The 23,428-nt window shown below is 45.3% G+C and overlaps 1 protein-coding gene across 15 annotated transcripts in view; it reads left to right on the forward strand.

Moving 5' to 3' along the window:
• The window catches only part of cadpsa (Ca2+-dependent activator protein for secretion a), a 215,140-nt gene that overhangs the window by 132,314 nt on the left and 59,398 nt on the right, over positions 1-23,428 (forward strand). For 9 of the 15 annotated variants that reach the window (XR_009769288.1, XM_061687059.1, XM_061687055.1 and 6 more), the window contains 2 exons: positions 15,042-15,176; positions 21,381-21,536. The exons of 1 other annotated variant lie outside the window; for it this stretch is intronic. Coding sequence is in view for 12 of the 14 variants with exons in the window: in XM_061687059.1 (XP_061543043.1) it covers positions 15,042-15,176; positions 21,381-21,536 (291 nt within the window). In the remaining 2 variants the exon portion in view is untranslated. Of the gene's footprint in view, positions 1-15,041; positions 15,177-21,380; positions 21,537-23,428 lie in introns of those variants that run through there. 5 more of the 15 variants (XM_061687060.1, XM_061687061.1, XM_061687066.1 and 2 more) reach the window with 2 other exon arrangements.

Genomic DNA, 23,428 nt, shown 5'->3' on the forward strand with positions numbered 1-23,428 from the left:
AAACAACCATTCGTGCACACATTCACACCTAAGGGTAATTTAGAGTCTTCAATCGACCTATCACGCATGCTTTTTGGGATGTGGGAGGAAACCAGAGTGCCCGGAGAAAACCCATGCTGGCACAGGGAGAACATACAAACGCTACACAGTGGGGACCGGTTTTTGAACCCCGGACCTCAGAACTGTGAGGCAGATGTGCTAACCAGTCATCCACCATGCCACCGGCAGAAGACCAAGACCGCTCTTTTTTGGGAAGTGATTTGTAGCATGGGAAGTGTTTGTTACACAATGCACAGTAACGGTGCAGTACCATAAAAGTGCAAAGAAATGCACGATTTCCCTGTCGCCACACTATTTTAGTTATTTTCCTGAGTTAAAAGTGTGTTTGATTGTTGTTACTTTTTTATTTTTATTTACACGTTAATAATACAGTTTTACTGGCGTGCTAAACACTCAATGCATTGTGGGTTAATTATTCGTACCGAAGTGCGCAGTCATTAATCGGTCACGGAGGGTAAGGACTGACTCGCTGAAGGACTTACAATACAACTGAGAAATCGAGGCACATCTGGACAACACAAGTGGCTGGAGGGAGATGATTGGTTGACACAAGGAACAGGTGGAGAAACAGGAAAAACATGACATAACGTGAAACTCAACTAAATCCAATCTAACCAAGGTAAACAAAAACACAGATCATGATGCTGAGTGATATTTTGGTCACCTCGTCAGATTCCCTATTCAGTTGCATAATAGCGTGAAAGATTCACATTAAAATACCCCTGACAGTATCAATAAGAGCTGTCCATCGTTACAATTGTACAGGCTCTTGTCAGGATCACCTTTATTGCCCAAATATGTAAAAATCATCCATCCATTTTCTATTGCGCTTGTCCTCCTTAGGGATGCAAGTGAGCTCGAGCATATCTCAGCTGACTTTGGGAGCGAGACAGTACACCGTGGGCTGGTCATCACTAAGTCGCAGTATGAAAACATGAAACACTTTCACAAGCTATATATTTAGGACTTTCCGTATCCACAAATTTACAAAGCAGAAAGCACATTAAGAAATAAAAAAGCGCAATTGTGCCTGAATACTGATAAACCAGTATTTTTTTAAATTCTGAAAGTGGCAATGTTACAATAATGAGTCCAATACAGATAGCCTACATCAAGGATGTGCAAAACTATGGCAAAGTGTCAGTGCTAGCGTGATGAATGTACTCGTGATAGTGAACTGTGGGAAAATGTTAAAGTGTCACATTCGACTTTAGAATCATCCATCCATCGTCAACACCCACTTATCCTGGTTAGGGTCGCCGGGTGCTGGAGCCTATCCCAGCTGACTTCGGGCAAAATGGCGGAATACATCCTGAACTGGTCGCCAGTCAGTCGCAGGGCACATATAAACAAACGACCATTCGCGCACACATTCATACCTAAGGGCAAGTTAGAGTCTTCAATCAACCTACCTTGCATGTTTTTGGGATGTGGGAGGAAACCGGTGTGTCCGGAGAAAACCCACACAGGCACTGGGAGAACATGCAAACTCCGCACAGGCGGGGCCGGGATCAGGGCGGTCCGCCAGCCCCACCGAGGCGCCCCGACAACTGGCCACCCAATGCCCCAATGGCCCAATGCCACCCCCCATCCAACCCACCGCCCCCCACCCCCAGGGGAGCCAGACACCCCATCCCCCAACCCGTAGGGTCCGCGATGCAGCCAGTCCCCCGCCCAGCCCTGGAGAGTGTCCCCTGTTTGTTGGAAAGGAGTGCGGCTAGAGGCACCCGACAAGGGAACGATAAGTGGGGGGAACCCAGGGAGCAGCCACGGGTCACGAGAGGGGAGCCCCAACGCCAAGCAGTCATCCAGCCCGGGGGGCCTCAGGAGCACCACCATGCAACTAAGTGAGAACCCACCTCCCCCCTGTTACTATGACTGGCAGGTCCCCAACTGCCAGTCATTGGCCTTACCCCGTGTATAAGTCCCCCCTCCGAGTGGTGTGGTACATTAAAATCTGGAGCGGTCAGTGAGCTGCCAGCCTAACAGCCAAACCCTCCCCCCCCCTCCCCACCCACAACCCACCGCCCCCCAGAGATGTGTGTATGTGGTGCATTAAAACGTGGGGAGTGTGTGATGCATTTAAAATCCAGGAGGGGAGGCAGGGCGGAGGGGCAGGGCACACAGCCCGGCAAACAGCACAGATGTGCTGAAACCCGTTCCGACAACCACACCCTCCCAAACTCATACCAGTCCCCGAGGAACCCTTTGATACGTGTATGTGCCCAGATGTGATTAGTGAGAAAAATATATACAGTGATTGGGTAAGTTAGTTCGTGGTGTTTGTGTGTGCTAAGCGAGTAATTAATGCCTTGTATTATTATAATATACAGTAGCTACAGCAACCAGGACAATCTGCTTCTTCCTTGAAAATCAAACCAACTTAATTTTCCCAATGGTAATAACATCGGAATTCCCCGGACCCACAAAACTGAATGTTGTTTGTGGGTCAGTAAAATAATAGAGGACTGTACTTTATAATGTACAGCAGGATTCCTCAACTACGGGGCCGTGACATGGTAGAGTGAAAAGAGACTGGTATAATGAGTGAAAAAACAAAGATGTTTGGAGAGCTTCTTCGAAAAGGAAAATAGGCTAAACAATAAGACAGAAGAAGAGCCTACAAAATTGGAAAATGAAATTGAGGAAAAAATTAAACGCCTCACAGAAGAATATGCAACTAATCCGACAGATACGGTGAGAAACCAACTTCAAAAGGCAAAACATCAATTATATGTTATCTTGTCAAAAAGAATAGATTTTCTACAACATCAGTTAAGATACACTAACTTGGAGTACAATAATAAATCAGGAAAATTCCTTGCGAACCAACTTCTACGCAATAAAGTCATTAATTTCAGCCATTCAAGATTCAAACAGCAACTTTACACAGTCACCACTAGAACTACATTATTTTTTTTTACAATTATTATAGCAGCTTTATGCATCTTTGAACAAATGCAGGACTATGGGGTGCACAGGCCAGTGCAAACTGTACGCCGGTCCCAAGCCCGGATAAATGCAGAGAGTTGCGTCAGGAAGGGCAAACTTTGCCAAACAAATATGAGCGTTCATCCAAAGAATTCCATACTGGATCGGTCGTGGCCCGGGTTAACAACGTCCGCCACCGGCGCCGTCAATCTGCAGGGCGCCGGGGCAAAGTCAGCTACTGTGGGTCGAAGACAAAGAGGTGGAAAGCGGGTTCTTTGGCAGAAAGAGAAGAGGAAAGCACAGAGCCTAGAACTGAATGTGGGGACTTTGAATGTTGGGACTATGACAGGAAAATCTCGGGAGTTGGTTGACATGATGATGAGGAGAAAGGTTGACATAGTGTGTGTCTAGGAGAGCAGGTGGAAAGGCAGTAAGGCTAGAAGTTTAGGGGCAGGGTTTAAATTATTTTACCAAGGTGTAGATGGGAAGTGAAATGGAGTCGGTGTTATTTTAAAAGAAGAGTTGGTGAAGAATGTCTTGGAGGTTAAAAGAGTATCAGATCGAGTGATGAGGCTGAAACTTGAAATTGAGGTTGTTGTGTATAATGTGATTAGTGGCTATTCCCCACAGGTAGGATGTGACCTAGAGGTGAAAGAGGAATTCTGGAAGGAGCTAGTAGTTCTGACCATCCCAAACAGAGAGAGTTGTGATTGGTGCAGATTGTAATTGCCATGTTGGTGAAGGAAATAGGGGTGATGATGTGATGGGTAAGTACGGCATTCAGGAAAGGAAGTTGGAGGGACAGATGGTGGTATACTTTGCAAAAAAGATGGAAATGGTTGTAGTGAAATTTTTTTTCCAGAAGAGGCAGGAACATAGGGTGACCTACAAGGGCGGAGCGCGCAGGTGGATTAGATCTTGTGCAGATGATGTAATCTGAAGGAGGTTACCGACTGTAAGGTAGTGGTAGGGGAGAGTGTGGCTTGACAGCATAGGATGGTGATGTGTAAGATGACTCTGGGTTTGGGGAGGAAGATTAGGAAGACACAGGCAGAGCAGAGAACCATGTGGTGGAAGCTGAGACAGCACGAGTGTTGTGCATCTTTTTGGGAAGAGGTGATACAGGCTCTCGGTGGACAGGAGGAGCTTCCAGAACACTGGACCACTACAGCCAAGGTGATCAGAGAGGCAGGCAGGAGAGTACTTGGTGTATCTTCTGGCAGGAAAGGAGAGAAGGAGACTTGGTGGTGGAACCTCACAGTACAGGAAATCATACAAGGAAAAAGGTTAGCTAAGAAGAAGTGGGACACTGAGAGGACCGAGGAGAGGCGAAAGGAATACATTGACATGCGACGTAGGGCAAAGGTAGAGGAGGCAAAGGCCAAACAAGAGGCATATGATGACATGTATGCCAGGTTGGACACTACAGAAGGAGAAAAACATCTACACCGGTTGGCCAGACAGAGGGATGGAGATGGGAAGGATGTGCAACAGCTTTGGGTGATTAAGGATTTAGATGGAAATATGTTGACTGGTGCCAGTCGTGTGCTAGATAGATGGAAAGAATACTTTGAGGATGATGAATGAGGAAAATGAGAGAGAAGGGAGAGCAGAAGGCTGCCAGCCAGCTGAAGACACTGCTGCTACAATGCCAAGTTGTTTTGCGTATGGCTCACAATCACTCACAGTCAACACAGGTAACCTGTATCTTCCATGTGCAGCTCCCACACACTACCTTGTGACATTTGACACAAGTATCATTTGCTTTGTTTTTCTTTCACTTTCTTCGCACTTGGAACTGCATTCTCCTCTCCATCTTCTGCTGCTCCAACTGGGGCACTCGACCCATCATTTGTCTGGCTTTTGCTCTCATGTGTCCAAAGCGAAGTTAATTTTCGAGTCGCATTATGACTTTCCTCCGTGACATCATCTCATTGGTGAATTTCTGGAACAGGATCGAAGCATTTATGGCAGCCAGGTCAAGAATATTATAAAACACCGCCAATGGCCATCTTCTTGTATGTGCTTTCACTGAGTATTTCCTCCCCATTTCATCAAGCACATCTACTCCAACCTTGGTTCTGTTGTAGTGTGTAACAGTCTCCGGTTTAGCCTTGCGGCCACTTGTGATGTTGACATCTGTGTGGACAGTGCTTAGAATGGAGACATTTTTCCTTGGTTTGCATTGATAGACTGTTAGGGTTGCACTGTCACATTTCAGCACCTCTGTAGTGTGCAGGGCCCTATGCTCCTTTCCAGATGGATGAAGCTCTCATCTGATCTTATTTACCGTACCAACCAGGCTGGTTTTCTGGGCATTTAGTGCCTTGGCAAGTTCAAGGGAAGTAAATAAGTTATCAGTGGTGATGTTTCTCCCCTTCCCCAGGAAGAAGCTCAGCCAATTTCAACGCCACACTGTCTCGCAGTTGCTGGCCTGGCCTCCGTGTCTCATCTTTGCCCAGATATGGCACAGCATTCAGCATGTATTTGGTATCAACATCAGCACCAACCCAGAACTTTATACCAAATTGATCAGGTTTTGCTAGCTATGTACTGGATGAAGCTGCACCTTGCTTTTGTTGGAAAGATTTGCTCATCAACAGTTTTATCAGCACCTGGTTTGTAGCAAGTGATGCTGTTCTGGTCGAATCTCTCCCAAACTTCAGATACCAGGGAAAACTTGTTCTCCTGCAGACATGTGTGTCTAGTCTCCTTTTTGTCAAAACGCAGGAATCGCAAGATTTCCTGGACTCTGTTTCGGGACATGGTCTACTTGAAAAATGCACAGCCCCAGTCAGCTGACCAAAATCTCGCCAAGTCCAGGCCTTTTCCACCTTGTGCACCACGAATGTAGATTAGAGCATTTAGCTCATCGACAGTCATATCCCATTATTTCCTCTCTGACTCTGTGTGCCTCAGCAACGGTGCAGGCCCTGATGTGTTTCAGCATAGCATCATCAACCAAACACAGAAAAGAGGTGAGGCCATCTTCAATGTTGCGTTTGGCATGTGCTGTGGGGCCTGCAGCTTCTGTAAAGACATTGTGACTCTGACGCCTTCCGATGTTTTCACCTGACTGTATTACAGTCCAGACTGTGCCATCTTTTGCGGTTTCCTGCCTCTTTGCTGAAGGTTGTGGGACAGCTTCTTCACCCAATGGCTGGCTGAGTGCTGTTGTGGTTGACACAGTAGCTGAAGTTTCAGGATGTTCCACTGTCACCAAAACATTATGGCCTAATTATTTTTATTTCGTGGAATTTTCATCTTATATAGCCTTTTCCAATTTATCAGAAAATCATGCTGTTTTCTGCATTATTTTGAGAAATACCTAAATAAAACTAGCACAGCCTTACATTACAGAAATAAGCATTATAGCAAAAAATAGCCTAATAATAATAATGCTGATGATAATAAGGTGTCCTCCTGGAGGCCTCATACCTTGAAAATTATCAGATGGGATGTTAGCAAGTGTTGAATTTGATGCTTCCACTCGTCTTTTTTTTTTTTTTTGCTAGCGGGCACCTGTGAAATTCTTTCCGAGTCACTCTCAAAGCTAGATGACGCTTCTTCCAACAACCAAGACTTTAACAAAGCTAAACTCAACCACGAACTCCCTAAATACAAGCAGCACATCGACTGTCCTACCAGGGAAAATAATACTTTAGACCACTGCTACACTACGGTAAAAAACGCATACCGTGCTATACCTCGTGCAGCCCTGGGCTCGTCTGATCACTGCTTAATTCACTTAATACCGACGTACAAGCAAGAACTTAAATGTGCGAAGCCTACAGTGAAAACAGTCAAAAAGTGGACCAATGAAGCCAAGATGGAACTTCAAAGCTGTTTCGACTGCACAGACTGGAGTGTCTTTGAAATTCAGCTGGCAGCCTGGATGAATATACAGACACTGTCACATCCTATATCAGTTTCTGTGAAGAGGTTTGTGTACCAACAAAATCATTTCGGACATTCAACAACAACAAGCCGTGGTTCACTGCTAAACTTAAACAGCTTCGCCAAGCTAAGGAAGATGCATATCAGAGCGGTGACAGGGCCCTGTATAATCGAGCTAGAAACCAGCTTACTAAAGAAATTAACATTGCAAAGAGGATCTATGCAGCAAAGTTGGAAAAACAGTTTAGCGCGAACGACTCAAAATCAGTCTGGCATGCATTCCAATCGCTGACTAATTACAAGCGACGATCCTCCCAAGCTGAGAACAATAGCACACTAGCCAACGACTTGAATACCTTCTATTGCAGATTTGAAAAGGACAGTTTCACTCCACACACCCACGCGGCCGCAGCGGCGACCACAACCACACCTCTGACTTCTGCTTTAACCATCCATGAACAGGATGTGAGACGCATCTTCAAACAACAGAAGATTAACAAAGCGGCAGGACCGGACCATGTGTCCCCATACTGCCTCAAAGTCTGCGCGGACCAGCTTGCTCCAGTCTTCACTCAGATCTTCAACAGATCTTTGGAAATGTGCGAAGTTCCATCCTGTTTCAAACGCTCCACCATCATTCCAGTCCCCAAGAAACCTGCAATCTCTGGTCTGAATGACTACAGGCCTGTCGCTTTGACATCTGTGGTCATGAAGTCCTTTGAACGTCTCGTGCTGGACCACCTCAAGAGTGTCACAGGTCCCCTGCTGGACCCCCTGCAGTTTGCCTACCAAGCGAACAGGTCTGCGGATGATGCAGTCAACATGGGACTGCACTTCATCCTAGAACACCTCGACAGTGCAGGGACCTACGCGAGGATCCTGTTCGTGGACTTCAGCTCAGCGTTCAACACCATCATCCCTGAACTCCTTTCATCCAAGCTTCTCCAGCTCAGCGTCTCACCTGCCATCTGCCAGTGGATTTACAGCTTTCTGACGGGCAGGACACAGCAGGTCAGGCTGGGGGAGGCCACCTCATCCACACGCAGCATCAGCACTGGGGCGCCCCAAGGTTGTGTCCTCTCTCCGCTGCTCTTCTCTCTCTACACGAAGGACTGCACCTCAGCGAACCCGACTGTCAAGCTCCTGAAGTTTGCAGATGACACCACTGTCATCGGCCTCATCAAGAACGGTGACGAGTCTGCATATCGACAGGAAGCAGGAGCGGCTGGAGCTGTGGTGCGGCCGACACAACCTGGAGCTGAACACGCTCAAGACGGTAGAGATGATCGTGGACTTCAGAAGGCATCCTTCGCCACAGCTGCCCCTCACGTTGTCCAGCTGTCTTGTGTCAACCGTCGAGACCTTCAAGTTCCTGGGAATTACAATCTCTCAGGACCTGAAGTGGGCGACCAACATCAACTCCGTCCTCAAAAAGGCCCAGCAGAGGATGTACTTCCTGCGGCTTCTGAGAAAGCACGGCCTGCCACCGGAGCTGCTGAGACAGTTCTACACAGCGATCATCGAATCAGTCCTGTGTTCTTCCATCACAGTCTGGTTTGGTGCGGCTACAAAAAAGGACAAACTCCGACTGCAACGGACAATCAAAACTGCTGAAAGGATTGTCTGTACCCCCCTACCCTCCATTGAGGACTTGCACGCTGCCAGAACTAAGACAAGGGCGTGCAAAATCCTCTCGGACCATCTGCACCCTGGTCACCAGCTCTTCCGGCTCCTTCCCTCAGGTAGGCGCTACCGATCAACGCAAACTAGAACTAGTAGACATTCCAAATGCTTCTTCCCTCTTGCGATCAACTTCTTAAACACCTAACCTATAATTCCATTACAACAAGCTGGAAATTTTTTGACTTGAGTTCGTTGTCACATTTCTGTGGGGCCAATTATGTATTACTCGAGCACTCACTGTAGTTGTCTCGCCATGCTGCACTATTTGCATATACTGGCCACTCATGCCAGAGTAGCATCTGCTCCATTTGCACACTGATTGAGGAGTATCTGTAACATTTGCACAACCAACATTGTCCCAGATGATCGCACTACTCGTCACTTTAAACCGCATACACTCCTTGAAGTCTCAGCGCCCTTTGCACAATGGTCATTATTGCAATATTAGTCATTATTAGTCACTATTGCAATATTAGTCATTCAAACTGCTCTAAGTGCTAGAGGACTCTGCATCTTTTTGCACAATTGTTTTTTGTCAATGTCTTTATGTCCCCAAAGTGTTCTGTAAATTGACTGTCTGTTGTACTAGAGCGGCTCCAACGACCGGAGACAAATTCCTCGTGTGTTTTGGACATACTTGGCAAATAAAGATGATTTTGATTCTGATTCTGAAGAGACATCACTCTTTGAACATGCTCCTCCATCAGATTCTTCCTCATCAAGTCTCTGAAGTAAGGCTAAAGCCTCCGTAGCTGTCATTTTGGCGACCAGTTCAGGGTGTAGTCCGCCTTTCACCCGAAGTCAGCTGGGATAGGCTCCAGCGCCCCGTGACCCTAACCAGGATAAGCGGTGTTGAAAATGGATGGACCTTTAGAAACTGCATAAACAGACATTTAAATAACAAAGCAATTTATAATAGTAACATTCATTTGACACAAGATGGCATCTCGGAAATGTAAACAATTGTCACGTCTGCCTACGACACAGCCAGCAGGAGGTGACGGGTGTTTACGTGTTCCTGGGGCCATTTAGCCCTTCATCTTGACCCTCCAAATGAAGGGCTAAGATGAAGGGGAAGGGCTAACGGGTAGAATTAATATTTTTATTATTTTCATGCAATTTCGAAGATTTTCTTTTAAAATTAAATTCCAATAATCTACGAGCCCCTCCAGATTGTCACCTAGAGTCCTGAATAACTCTGTCATCCTTTAAAATTAAGTCCCTGTCCCTGGATAGTTTATGAAATTTACTGTGTATGACTGATCTAAATACACAGGAGAAACAACATGAAAAAAAATTCCCAGGAATTTTTTTTTAACTTAATTCCTATATGCATAATGAACTGGAACATCCAGCCATCCATCCATTTTCTCTACCGCTTCTCCTCACTAGGCTCGCGGGCATGCTGGAGCATATCCCAGCTATCCCCGGGCGAGAGGTGGGACACACCCCAAACTAGTCACCAGAAAATTTAACTGGAACATTGTACTGTATATTGACTTGCTTCCAGCTTCGTGAGACCAGTTTTAGTAAGAACCTGGATGGATTGGCCCACACCAGGCCCTCTTGTCTAACATCAGTGACCTTTGCCCTCACAAGAAATTGCTACAGACACAGACAGTATCATTCATTCATTCATTTTATTCCGCTTAGCCGAGGTCGGGTCGCGGGGGCAGGGGCTTTAGCAGGGAAGCCCAGACTTCGCTATCCCCAACCACTTCCTCCAGCTCTAACGAGCGGATCCCGAAACATTCCCAGGCAAGCCGAGAGATGTAGTCTCTCCAGCGTGTCCTGGGTCATCCCCGGGGTCTCCTCCCGGTGGGACCTCACCAGGGAGGTGTCCAGGAGACATCCTAAACAGATGCCCGAGCCACCTCATCTGGCTCCTCTCAATGCGGAGGAGCAGTGGCTCTACTCTGAGCCCCTACCGGATGACCGAGCTTCTCACACTCTCTCTAAGGGTGAGCCCGGACACCCTGCGGAGGAAACTTATTTTGGCCGGTTTTATCCGGGATGCTGTTCTTTTGGTCACGATGCACAGCTCATGACCATAGGTCAGGGTAGGAACGTAGATCGACTGGTAACTCGAGAGCTGCGCCTTTCGGCTTAGCTCCTTCTTCACCACAACAGACCGATGCAAAGTCCATATCACTGCAGACGCTGCACCGATCCACCTGTCGATCCATTCTTCCCTCACTCATGAACAAGACCCCAAGATACTCCTCCACTTGGGGCAGGATATCATCCCCGACCTGGAGAGGGTGAACCGCTCTAGTGAGAGTTGGAGAACACGGCTGAATGAAGCCAACAGAACCACATCATCTGCAAAAATCTGAGGCCAGCAAACCAGACACCCTCTACGCCTCGGCTGTGCCTAGAGATTCTGTCCATAAAAATTGGCGGAGTCCAACCCTCACCGGAAACGAGTCCGACTTACTGCCGGCAATGCAGCCCAAACTCTGACACTGGTCGTACAGGGACCGAACAGCCCGTATCAGGGGGTTCGGTACCCCATACTCCCGAAGCACCCCCCACAAGACTCCCCGAGGGACACGGTCAAATGCCTTCTCCATGTCCACAAAACACGTGTAGACTGATTGGGCCAACTCCCATGCACCCTCAAGGACCCTGCCGAGGGTGAACAGCTGGTCCACCACACTGCTCCTCCTTAATCTGAGATTCGATTTCCCGACGGATCCTCCTCTCCAGCACCCCTGAATAGACCTTACCAGGGAGGCTGAGGAATGTGATCCCCCTGTAGTTGGAGCACACCCTTCTTAAAAGGTGGACCACCACCCCAGTCTGCCAATCCAGAGGCACTGTCCCCGATGTCCACGCAATGTTGCAGAAGCGTGTAAACCAGGATAGCCCCACAACATCCAGAGCCTTTCAGAACTCCGGACGAATCTCATCCACCCCCTGGGGCCTTGCCACAGAGGAGCTTTATAACCACCTCGGTGAGCTCAACACCAGAGATAGGAGAGCCCACCTCAGAGAACCCACACTCTACTTCCTCATGGGAAGGCATGTCGGTGGAATTGCGGAAGTCTTCAAAGTATTCTCCCCACCGACTCACAACCTCCCGAGTCGAAGTCAGCAGCGCTCCATCCCCACTATACACAGTGTTGATGGTGCACTGTTACCCCCTCCCGAGACGCCGGATGGTGGACCAGAATTTCCTCGAAGCCGTCCAGAAGTTGTTCTTCATGGCTTCACCGAACTCCTCCCACACCAGAGTTTTTGCCTCAGGAACCACCAAAGCCGGATTCCGCTTAGCCAGCTGGTACCCATCAGCTGTCGCAGGACTCCCACAGGCGAAAAAGGCCCGATAGGACTCCTTCTTCAGCTTGATGGCATCCACCAACGGGTTCGGGTATTGCCGCCACGATAGGCACCGACCACCTTACGGCTACAGCTCTGGTCGCCTCAGCAATGGAGGCACGGGACATGGTCCACTCGGACTCAATGTCCCCCCACCTGACACGACCACAAAGTCGAATCATCAAACTGCAACCTAGGGTGCCCTGGTGCCTAGTGCACATATGGACACCTTTATGCTTGAACATGGTGTTTGTTATGGACAATCCGTGATGAGCGCAGAAATCAAATAACAGAACACCACTCGGGTTCTGATCGGGTGGGGGTGTGGGGGCATTGCTCCCAATCACGCCCTTGCAGGTCTCACTGTCCTTGCCCACATGAGCATTGAAGTCCCCCAGCAGAATGATGGAGTCCCCAGCGGGAGTGCTCTACAGCACCCGAAGGAGGAGGGAGTCTCCCCTCTCGTCTACCGGGGTGAGCCCCAACGTAGAGGCACTGAGCCAGGGGGCAATAAGAATACCGAAACCTGCTCAGTGCCTCTCACTGTGGGCAACTCCAAAGGGGAAGAGAGTCCATTCCCTCTCAAGAGGACTGGTACCAGAGCCCAACGGCGTGTATGGAGGCGAGCCCGAATATATCTCGTCGGAACTTCTCGACCTCACACACCAGCTCGGGCTCCTTCCTTGCCAGAGAGGTGACATTCCACGTCCCTAGAGCCAGCTTTTGTAGCCGGGGATTGGATCGCCAAGGTCCCCGCCTCCGGCCACCGCCCAGCTCACATTGCACCCGACCCCTATGGCCCCTCCCACAGGTGGTAAGCTCGCCTTCGAGCCCCACCTCCAGGCCTGGCTCTAGAAGTGGGCCTAGGTGACCCGCGGCCCACTTCAAGGGGAAACGTCTTCCTTAATTTTTTGTCTTCATTGGGTTTTTTGAGCTGTGCTTTGTCTGGTCCCTCACCTAGGACCTGTTTGCCATGGCTGACCCTGCCAGGACTATAAAGCCCCAGACAACTTAGCTCCTAGGATCATTGGGACACACAAACCCCCACCACGATAAGGTGACAGCTCAAGGAGGGGACACACAGTTTCGTGGAAGCTATTATAGCTGCAAAGTGGATAATCAATTACTCTTTTTCCTCTCTGACATGTATTTTACTTTTTTTTTTGGCTGTTAGGTCAAGCAGAATGGAGGATCTGTATCCCTTTTATGCCGGAACAGTTTTCCAGTGACACAGTCGAGTTTATAAGCTGCTGCAGTGGTGTCTTAGTATTATAATGGATATTTATTGAGAATCAGTCGATCAGTCGAATAGAGCTAAGTTTCTAGACGGGAGTGAAAAAAGAAGACAAAAAACAAAGCACTAACTGTAAACAAGATTAGAAACATAAATCATTTTATATCTAAAACAATGACACATTAGATAGATCGTGTTCTCTGGGGCAGTAGTGCTAAACCCTGTGAGGGAAGGACAGGAGAAGAAGCATGCAGGACAAGGGTCGTGAACCCGGCTGTACAACTGAAGTGTGGTGGGAGAGGCTATGTAAATTATAAACGTCTATGGGACGAGAGTGTGAGTGAGGGGATACCCAAGCAATTCACATATTCATTAATTATTTGTTGCAATAAGTGAGTGGCCCCACACCCAGCAAAAAATTCCCAGGGGTGTGTGCCTGCAGACACATGCAAGTGAGTTGACACCGTTTCGCATGCACAATGGCTGACTGAAGTGTCCTGTAATTGTCGTGCCTGCACCGCGGTGCCTGAGGACCTCACCCAATCAATCGAAAGGCGGGATCGGGAGTGCACCCGAGAGCAGCCCGGCGGACGGGACAGATCCCAGACTGAGGGACCCAGGGCTGTCCGCAGGCCCCACCGAGGCACCACGACAACCGGCCACCCAGAAAAGGCCATAGTGACCCAATGCCACCGCCCAGCCAATACCCACCCCTGCCCCACCACCACCCCATCCGCCCCCCCCCCCCCCCCAGTCCACCCCCAGGAGAGCAAGACGCCCCCCCAACCTGCAGGCCCCTGACGTACTGAAACCCGGTCCGACAGCCGCACCCTCTCAACCCCATACCAGTCCTCCAGGAACCCCTGGATATGTATGTGTGCTCAGTGACTAGTGAGAAAAATATTTGCAGTGAGTGGTGTGAGTGTGAGCTAGGTGAGTGATTAAGAGTCATGGCTCCTGCAAGTCGGGCTCATCAGGCAGGACAACCAGAGATCAAGAGGGCCGCCCCGCCCAGTCCCTCAGCACAGACTCCGGGACTCCACCCACATTTCAGCCAACACCCACTACCCGCTCCTGAGTGTGGGAGGTGGACCCTCCCAAAACCAGACAGAGACGAAAACACCACAGCAGACCCCACAGCCCGCAGGGTGGTCGATTATGCTTAATTTGTCAAGTATGCAAAATCTTGGGGAAAGTGGGGAAGAGTTTCAGCGTAACCGAAGACCAAAATCATTGAATTGGTCTGCATTCCTATGTAGCATGAAAGTAGGTTCCTGGTGTATTTTAGGTGCATTGCGCGCATATATTAGATGGAGAGGATTTTATGCATAGTGTATTGAGTAAAGTGTGTTCTATGGAGCACCTTATATGATATATGTAAATTTGTGTTTTTTGTCATTCTAAGAGTATTGTTAAATAACTGTATCCAGTAATTACGGTCAGCAGACATAGGTCTTCTTCCCATTTAGTGATTGGTGATTGATTTAGTACATGAAATTAATTTATAAACTTTTGAGAAATTTATTTTACTTTGCGGGAGAAGCTTCACTATTTGCTTGACAAACTCCAGCAGTTCAAGGGCGCTCTGGAGTGTTGGTATTCATTTTTTTATTGCTGCTTTTCATTTATTGTATTGAAGAAAGTTTCTGCCTGTTATTTGAAATTCTTGGAGCAGTTTTGTGTTGTATTTGCCTAATTCATGGGACATATACACATACAGGTCTACCGATCTAACTTCATACTTTATGTTTGGAATAGAATATACTATGACCGGACATTTCATTTTTGAAACCAAAATTAAATGTGGTAATCTATAACTGTTTAAAGGCCATGATGTGTACCTTCCATGAGTGTGTTAATTTTACAATACATGTCAGTATGTGTCTTCTTTGTTTTCTTTTGTTTTTCTCTACAGGAGTATAGCTAGCACTCTGCCAAATGTCAATCTTCAAAAACCAAAAGTACCAAATATAACAGTGCCAAGTGTTAATCTTGCACAAATGCCCAGCTTTTCTCCCCCCAACTGGATGACTTCAAATGATGACTCAGAGTGTGTACTTGTCTCATGTGGGCAGAGACATGCACACGTTGTTGGCACAAATGTGGCATCTAAATGACACAAAGCAACAGATTGGTCCAGCATGTCTCAGAGCATTCCTTTTCTTTGTATTCGAGTTGCAATATTAGTGTTAAACTGTAAGGTGATTGAACGACCATTGTGTGCAAGTAGATGCAGAAAATTAAAATGTAATTTTCCGAAGGAATTAATATTTGCCTTGCATATTCATTTGAGGGGTAATTGCAGTCCTTCCTCGCTTACATTGCATTTCCTGTTTAGTGCTCGTTTTCTTTTGATTATTATAAATGTTACATTAATAAACTAGGCAACTCATGTACAGTGGATACAAAAAAAGTTTACACAATAAAAATACCACGTATAAAAATGAGACCAAGATGAATCATTTCAGAACTTTTTCAACCTTTCATGTGAATATAACCTGAAAAAACTGAAATATTTTTGGGAAGGGAGTACAGGATACAAATAATAACTCTAATAATGTGGTTGCCTGTACAGACCCTCTTTTAACTGAGGACGTGGCTTTGTACAGAACTGGCCAATCACATTTAAGTTCATGTTAAATAGTTGTCAACACATACTGCCATCATATAAAATAACTCAAAATAAAGTGTAACTGTACTAGTTGGATTTTGACATTTGACATTTCTGAGGTTGCATTTTACAGCAAAAGCCATGTTTCGCAAAGGGCTTCCAAACCATCAGAGGGATCTCATAATTTCAATGTATCTGCCAGGAGAAGCGTACAAAAGAATTACCATGGAACACAGTGATGGCAGTCATCGTCAAGTGGTGAAAATATGGCACATTCTCAGTAATGTCACTGTTGGACATGCCTCAACATTTTATAAAAAGACGAGAAACTGGTCAGGAAGGTTGCGAAGAGGCCTACAGGCACATTAAAGGAGCCGCCGGAATGTTGGGCTTTGCTTTATACATTACATTTAATTACTTTTATGAGTTACTGTGAAGCATCCTTGAGTCTCTTCAAGGACACCAAACCCATTGCATCCTGAACATATTCACTTTACGTTTTCCACATCTGGTTATATTGGATGGATTAAATTATTTTTTTCCTTAAAATTCCACACACAACACCCCATAATTAGAATTTCAAAAGAAGTTTACAAATTTATTTTAAAAAAAAGAAAGAAAAAGAAAAAAAAAAAAATCACACATACTGTACGTGAGACTTCATAGCCTTTACCCTGAAGCTCAATTTTGAGCTCAGGTGCATCCTGTTTTCACTGATCATCCTCGAGGTGTTTCTAAAGCTTAATCGGAGTCCACCTATGTATGATAAAGTGAGTTAAGTAGACATGAGTTAGTGCATGTCAGAGTACAAACCAAGCATGAAGTCAAAGGAATTATCTTTCGACCTCCGAGACAGGATTGTCTCGAGGCACAGATCTGGGGAAGGGTAGAAAAAAACCTCTGTCAATTTAAAGGTCCCAATGAGCACAGTGGTCTCCATCTGTAAATGGAGGAAGTTTGGAACCACCATTACTTTTCTTAGACTTGGCCTAAACAGAGACCAGGTCCGATAGATCTGGTCTGAACTGAACAATGGGGGGGAAAGGGCGTTGGTCAGAGAAGTGACCAAAACCGGATGGTCATTCTGCAGTCTGTCTCGCAGACAGATTGAGAGTATTTGTCACGTTTAGGAAGTAGCTGGACCCAAGAGCAGGCGGAGGCTGATGTAAAATGATGAACACTTTATTGAGCAAAGGTTATCAGAATCAGAATCAGAATCATCTTTATTTGCCAAGTATGTCCAAAACACACAAGGAATTTGTCTCCGGTAGTTGGAGCCGCTCTAGTACAACAGACAGTCAATTTACAGAACACTTTGGGGACATCAAGACATTGACAAAAAACAATTGTGCAAAAAGATGCAGAGTCCTCTAGCACTGAGAGCTTATGGACGTGGTCCTGGATGTGTTGGCAGGTGGTGGCGTGGACAAGTGGCAGGCAGTGGACAGAATAGGCGGCTGGCAGGAATGACGTGGGTCAGGAACACTGGGTACGAGGAGACACAAGAGTTCACAAGGGAACGAGGAGTTGAGTGGCTTACTTGAGTATGGTGGGCCGTGGTACTGCTAGGAGAGGCTGCAATACTTTGGCAAGGATTTCCTGGAACAGGCAGGCTTTAATACAGGTGGTGATGAGGTTGATTGGAGACAGTTGCTGAAAATAGAGAAGGGAGGGGGGAGAGAGAAGAGGACGCAAAGATCCCTCCAGGCTACCATAATGGAACTGCAGGGCAGTATATAACAGTATTTTTGCAAAACAGAATAGTACTTCAAAAGAGTGCTGTCATCAAATTAGTTTAATGGTTTGCTTGTTTATGGAATCAAGTTATTATTTTTTGTGTTCACCTTAAAACATCCTAGTAGCTTTTTTCAGTTTAATTGTACAGGTTATAGGCGGAAAAACTTAATCTTGGTCACATTTTCTTAATACGGGTGTGTAGACATTTTATATGCACTGTAACTTTGGTTACTTACAATTTTCACCCAACAATAAATAGCAAAATAGCTTTAAAGTTTACTTTTATTAATAAAAAAAAAAAATGTTGCAATTCATCATTTATATGAGGGGAATTGACAATGTGCCGTATGCATGTAAATATTTGTTCCAAATTCTGAGGTTTATACAGAACTTAAAGTCACATTTTTGCCTTATGGTAATAGCGTGGAGCATGTGGCTGACTGATCTGACTTCTATGTTGCTAAAAAGTTTAATATTTACGTGTCCTTCCCAACGCTTTCCTGTTGTGAGCTGTTGTGTGTTTGGAGCAGTTGGAGTGAGAACATGTTTTTGTTGTCTCATATCTCAATTGTGGTTTTGATGTAGGGCTGCACAATTAATCATGATCGCAATTTCGGCTACCATGATTAAATTAGCCTGATCGTCTGTGATTTATTGCATTTAAAATGCAGTGGTGCATATGAAACGTGCTTCATTTGCAGCAGTGCCCGCAGCCTATTCAGCCAGCCACCAGGGGGCAAACGCATGGTTAAGGCTTTATTTAGCTCCGGCACTGCGCTCCGGTGCCAACTTCGAAATAAAAGTCTAAAATGGCATTGATGTCCAATATAGATGTCCAGTGTAGTAATAAATGAGGCTTTTATTTTTAATGTTGACTCTCAGGACGAACTTGGCGGTGTCACGGTAAGACACGAACAATTGTAGTGGCTGTCTTAATTTCAACCTTTCGGCTGGACTGACTGCAATGAAAGATAAATAGAGCGGGAAATCACAACTGCTGAGTTCTCTGCAGATTGTGACTGTGCACAGCTGACCAATGGTTAAGCAGATCAATAGAGACGTACCGTCCTTAACAATTCACTGTATTGACGACGGGGCTTTTCAAATGAAAAGTCTGTGCTTGCAGCCTAATGTTACTGCCTTCTATGCATTCACTGTATTTTGCTTCCATTAAGTTGCAATTTGTGATTGGACTTTGTAATAGCGCATTTCTTCAGTTAGTCCTTGCTAAAGTAGAATTTTTGGGGGTAAAATTTTTAAAATTTTTTATTATCTATCTATCTATAATTATATAAAGATTTATTTTGAAATGGAAACTGTTAGATATTGTTAGCTAAAACGTAGTGCAATAAAAATAAAGATTTTTACCTGACATGGAATAATCGTGTTTATCCATCCATCCATCCATTTTCAACACTGCTTATCCTGGTTAGGGTCGCGGGGCGCTGGAGCCTATCCCAGCTGACTTCGGGCAAAAGGCGGACTACACCCTGAACTGGTCGCCAGTCAGTCGCAGGGCACACATAGACACGGACAACCATTCACACTCACATTCACACCGTCACTGAGTGGGAACTGAACCCACGCTGCCTGCACCAAAGTCAGGCGAGTGTACCACGACACCATCAGTGACTCTAATCGTGTTTAATAATCAATAATCAATATTACAATATTGATCAAAATAATCCATCCATCCATCCATTTTCTGAGCCACTTCACCTCACTAGGATTCGCGGGCGTGCGGGAGCCTATCCCAGCTATCATCGGGCAGGAGGCGGGGTACACCCTGAACCGGTTGCCAGCCAATTGCAGGGCACATACAAACAAACAACCATTCGCACTCACATACACACCTACGGGCAATTTAGAGTTGTCAATTAAACTAACATGCATGTTTTTGGGATGTGGGAGGAAACCGGAGTGCCCGGAGAAAACCCACGCAGGCACAGGAAGAACATGCAAACTCCACACAGACGGGGCCAGGGATTGAACCCCAGTCCTCAGAACTGTGAGGCAGACGCTCTAACCAGTCGGCCATCAAAATAATCATGATTATTATTTTTTTCCCATAATCATGCAGCCCTATATTGATGTCATTTTGACTCTGGCAAGTACTTTCCCTGCAGCTGGTTTACACTGCGTTCCAAATTATTATGCAAATGGTTTTTTCTCAGATTTTCCCAAATAGTTGATACATAAAGTATGACAGTTGGCGTAATTTTCAAGTCATCAACCATCATAATATAATTCAAATGTTGATGAACAAACCTCTCAATGATGAGTATTTCTAAAAAATGAAGGAAAAAAAACATAAGTTATTATGCACAACAGAGTTCCAAGAAATTTGACAGGTTTTAAAGAACTGAAAATAGTCACTTATTGAATTTTTACCTTTAGGAGGTCATATTTACTTAAATCAAAAGCTATTTCAATCAACAACAACAGAACAACATTTTGACATAGGATGATCATTATTTGATAGCAGTATTAGAATTCTTACATCCATTAAACCTGTGACTCTTTGGAGAGTTTTTGCTTAAATTTCTTTGGGCATTGTCATGCTTCAATTTATTTATTTATTTTTAATGAAAGCACAGTTCCTCTTTTGGTACCATGAAAGAAAGTGTTCAGTCAGAGAGTCCACATACTTTTCAGAGGTCATTTTCACACCTTCGGGGGCCCTAAACGAGTAGACGTCCATTGAACTTGTGACTTTTTGGGGAGGTTCTGCTCTAATTTCTTTGCATGTCAGAATAGCCTCCCAGAGCTGCCGTTTGGATGTCAATTGCCTCCCACCCTTAACTATCTTTTGTTTAAGGATGCTCCAAAGGTTCTCAACAAGGTTGAGGTCAAGAGAGGATGGGGACCACAACGTGACTTTCTCTCCTTTTATGCCCATAGCAGCAAAAGATGCAGAGGTTTACCTTGCAGCGTGAAATTGTCCACTGATGAATGCCGTGCAAGCCTGGATGATCCAGATGGATGGAGTAGTGGATGGTTGGTGGAAGGCCATCATGTCCCAACAAGACTGCGACGTCAGCAAGGAGGTGGCAGACTGGGGGAATCACGTATTGAGCCGGAAACATGCTGGGAAAAGAGCTTGTCGGCCCTTTTGAAGATGTGAAAATGACCTCTGAAAAATATGTGGAGTTTCTGACCACGTTGCTACCAAAAGAAGAACTGTGCTTTCATTAACAAAATCAACTTATAGCATGACAATCCACCATCTCAAAAGAAATTCAAGCGCCAACTCTCCAAAAAGTTCAATGGATGTAAGAATTGTGAAGCTGCTATCAAATAAGGGATCCTATATCAAAATGTAACTTTGACTTAAGATGGTTTTGATTGTAATAGCTTTTGATTTCAGTAAATATGATCTAATGCTGCAAATTCAAGAGATGATGTTCTTTAAAACCTGTCAAATGTCTTGAAACTCTGTTGTCCACAATCATTTGGAACAGTTCCTAATTACGTTATTTTTCAAAACATACTGTTGTCATTGGGAGGTTTGTTCAGCAGCATTTTAATTACATTTTGACATTTGATGACTTTAAGATCATGCTGACTGTCATATGTTTCAACTATTTAGGAAAAGCTGAGAAAAAAAATCATTTGCAAAATCATTTGGAATGCAGTGTACATTTTGCCCAAAGACTTGTTCCTGTTTCCCAATGACAAACTCAGTGCTCCCATACATTCACAATTCACACAGTTTTTGAATCCTTTAAACTTTATCAGGAGGAAATAGCAACCTCTCATGTTTTGTTTCTGTGTTTTGGATTCTTTTAGAAATTCATTCAATATGTGGGTGCTCTGAATTTGGTCTGTAAATAGACATCTCGTGTCAGTTGAGCTAAGTGTTATCGTAAAACCTAAATGCGAAATTCTTATCTCTTGCACTTAAAGCAATGGCTCAGGGACGTCAGAGGATCTCTTTTGGAAATTGGATGCTCTGCAGACCTTCATCCGAGATCTCCACTGGCCAGAGGAAGAGTTTGGAAAACACCTGGAAACCAGACTGAAACTCATGTCCAGTGATATGATTGAATCCTGTATAAAAAGGTATGAAAGAGAGAAAAACAGATTGCAAGTTCTACAAATGTGACATTAACTTAATAATCACTGTACAGTAGGGAACAAACACAAATGCACCTGTCGTCCAAAGCCACAGGAAATTGACCCCCTCCCAAAATGTTTAATTGCCTATACAGTAATAATAGTTACAAATATAAATATATCACAAACTATGATCCAAAAACATTTGTCAATTTTGAACTCCCACAAATGTCTGTTTAAGCGGCTTACAGCTAAGAATGAACAGCACAATACCGCATACAAACACGTCAATAATTCTCTAAACTTTATTAAGAGGTTTTCTCAACATGGTTCTGGCACTTCGCTTGTTTGCTAGAATCTTTAGAAGGAGCACAGCATTCGGGCGTCATCTTTGGGCGTTAACGAAAGAGCACCAAAATATGCGGAAACACGGAACAGTATGTCAATTATCAATTACCTCATTGGGTGTCATCACGGATTAACCAAGAAAAGCACATGCTTACAGTATTACAATACAGTATTCTATATTGATATTTTGCTGCATCCATATTGATATTAGTAGAGAAATAACAGTAATAAATGTCATACATGGTATGAAAATAAAACAAAATAATTTTAAGGCTATTTTTACATGATGGCAGAAAAATGCAAATAGGTGAATTTCAGAATCAGAACCAGAATCATCTTTATTTGCCAAGTATGTCCAAAAAACACACAAGGAATTTGTCTCCGGTAGTTGGAGCCGCTCTAGTATGACAACAGACAGTCAATTGACAGAGAACAATTTGCAAATTAGTATAATAATATTTACGTACTGTTTCATTAACTGACAGTAAATACATGGGGAAAAAACTTCCCCTCGCTCTGAAGGTATTACTGCTCTTTTTCATTCAAATATTTTGTTCAACTTCTCTACAGCTATCAAACCATATTATACGCAATTTCGACCAAATATCTTAAACGAAAAACTTGGCTTTAGTATTAGATTTGTTTATAATAAAAGCCCATCCATCGATCCATTTTCTTCCGAGGTTGGGTCGCGGGGCAGTAGCTTTAGCAGGGAAGCCCAGACTTCCCTCTCCCCAGCCACTTCCTCCAGCTCTTCCGTGGGGATCCCGAGGCGTTCCCAGGGAAGCCGAGAGACGTAGTCTGTCCAGCGTGTCCTGGGTCGTCCCTGGAGTCTCCTCCCAGTGGGACGTGCCCTGAACACCTCACCAGGGAAGTGTCCAGGAGGCATCCTAAACAGATGCCCGAGCCTCCTTATCTAGCTCCTCTCGATGTGGAGGTGCAGCGGCTCTACTCTACTCTACTCGGATGACCGAGCTTCTCACCCTACCTCAAAAGGACAGCCCGGAGAAAACGGAAAAAACTCATTTCTGCCGCTTGGATCCGAGATCTTGTTCTTTCGGTCACAACCCACAGCTCGTGACCATAGGTGAGGGTAGGAACGTAGATCGGCCGGTAAATAGAGAGTTTAGCCTTTTGGCTTAGCTCCTTCTTCACCATAATGGACCGATACAAAGACCACATCACTGCAGACGCCGCACCGATCTGCCTGTCGATCTCCCGTTCCATTCTTCCCTCACTCGTGAACAAGACCTCAAGATATTTGAACTCCTCCACTTTGGGTAGGATCTCATTCCCAACCTGGAGAGGGCACTCTAACCTTTTCCGACTGAGGACCATGGTCTCAGATTTGGTCCAGTGAGAGTTGGAGATCACAGCTGGATGAAGCCAACAGAACCATATCATCTGCAAAATTCTGAGGCCACCAAACCGGGCCCCCTCTACGCCTCGGCTGCACCTAGAAATTATCTCCATAAAAGTTATGAACAGAATCGATGACAAAGGGTAGCGTTGGCCGAGTCCAACCCTCACTGGAAACAAGTCCGACTTAC

Source organism: Phycodurus eques, chromosome 10 (assembly GCF_024500275.1).
Source record: "Phycodurus eques isolate BA_2022a chromosome 10, UOR_Pequ_1.1, whole genome shotgun sequence".
In the NCBI taxonomy this organism is placed as follows: Eukaryota; Metazoa; Chordata; class Actinopteri; order Syngnathiformes; family Syngnathidae; genus Phycodurus; species Phycodurus eques.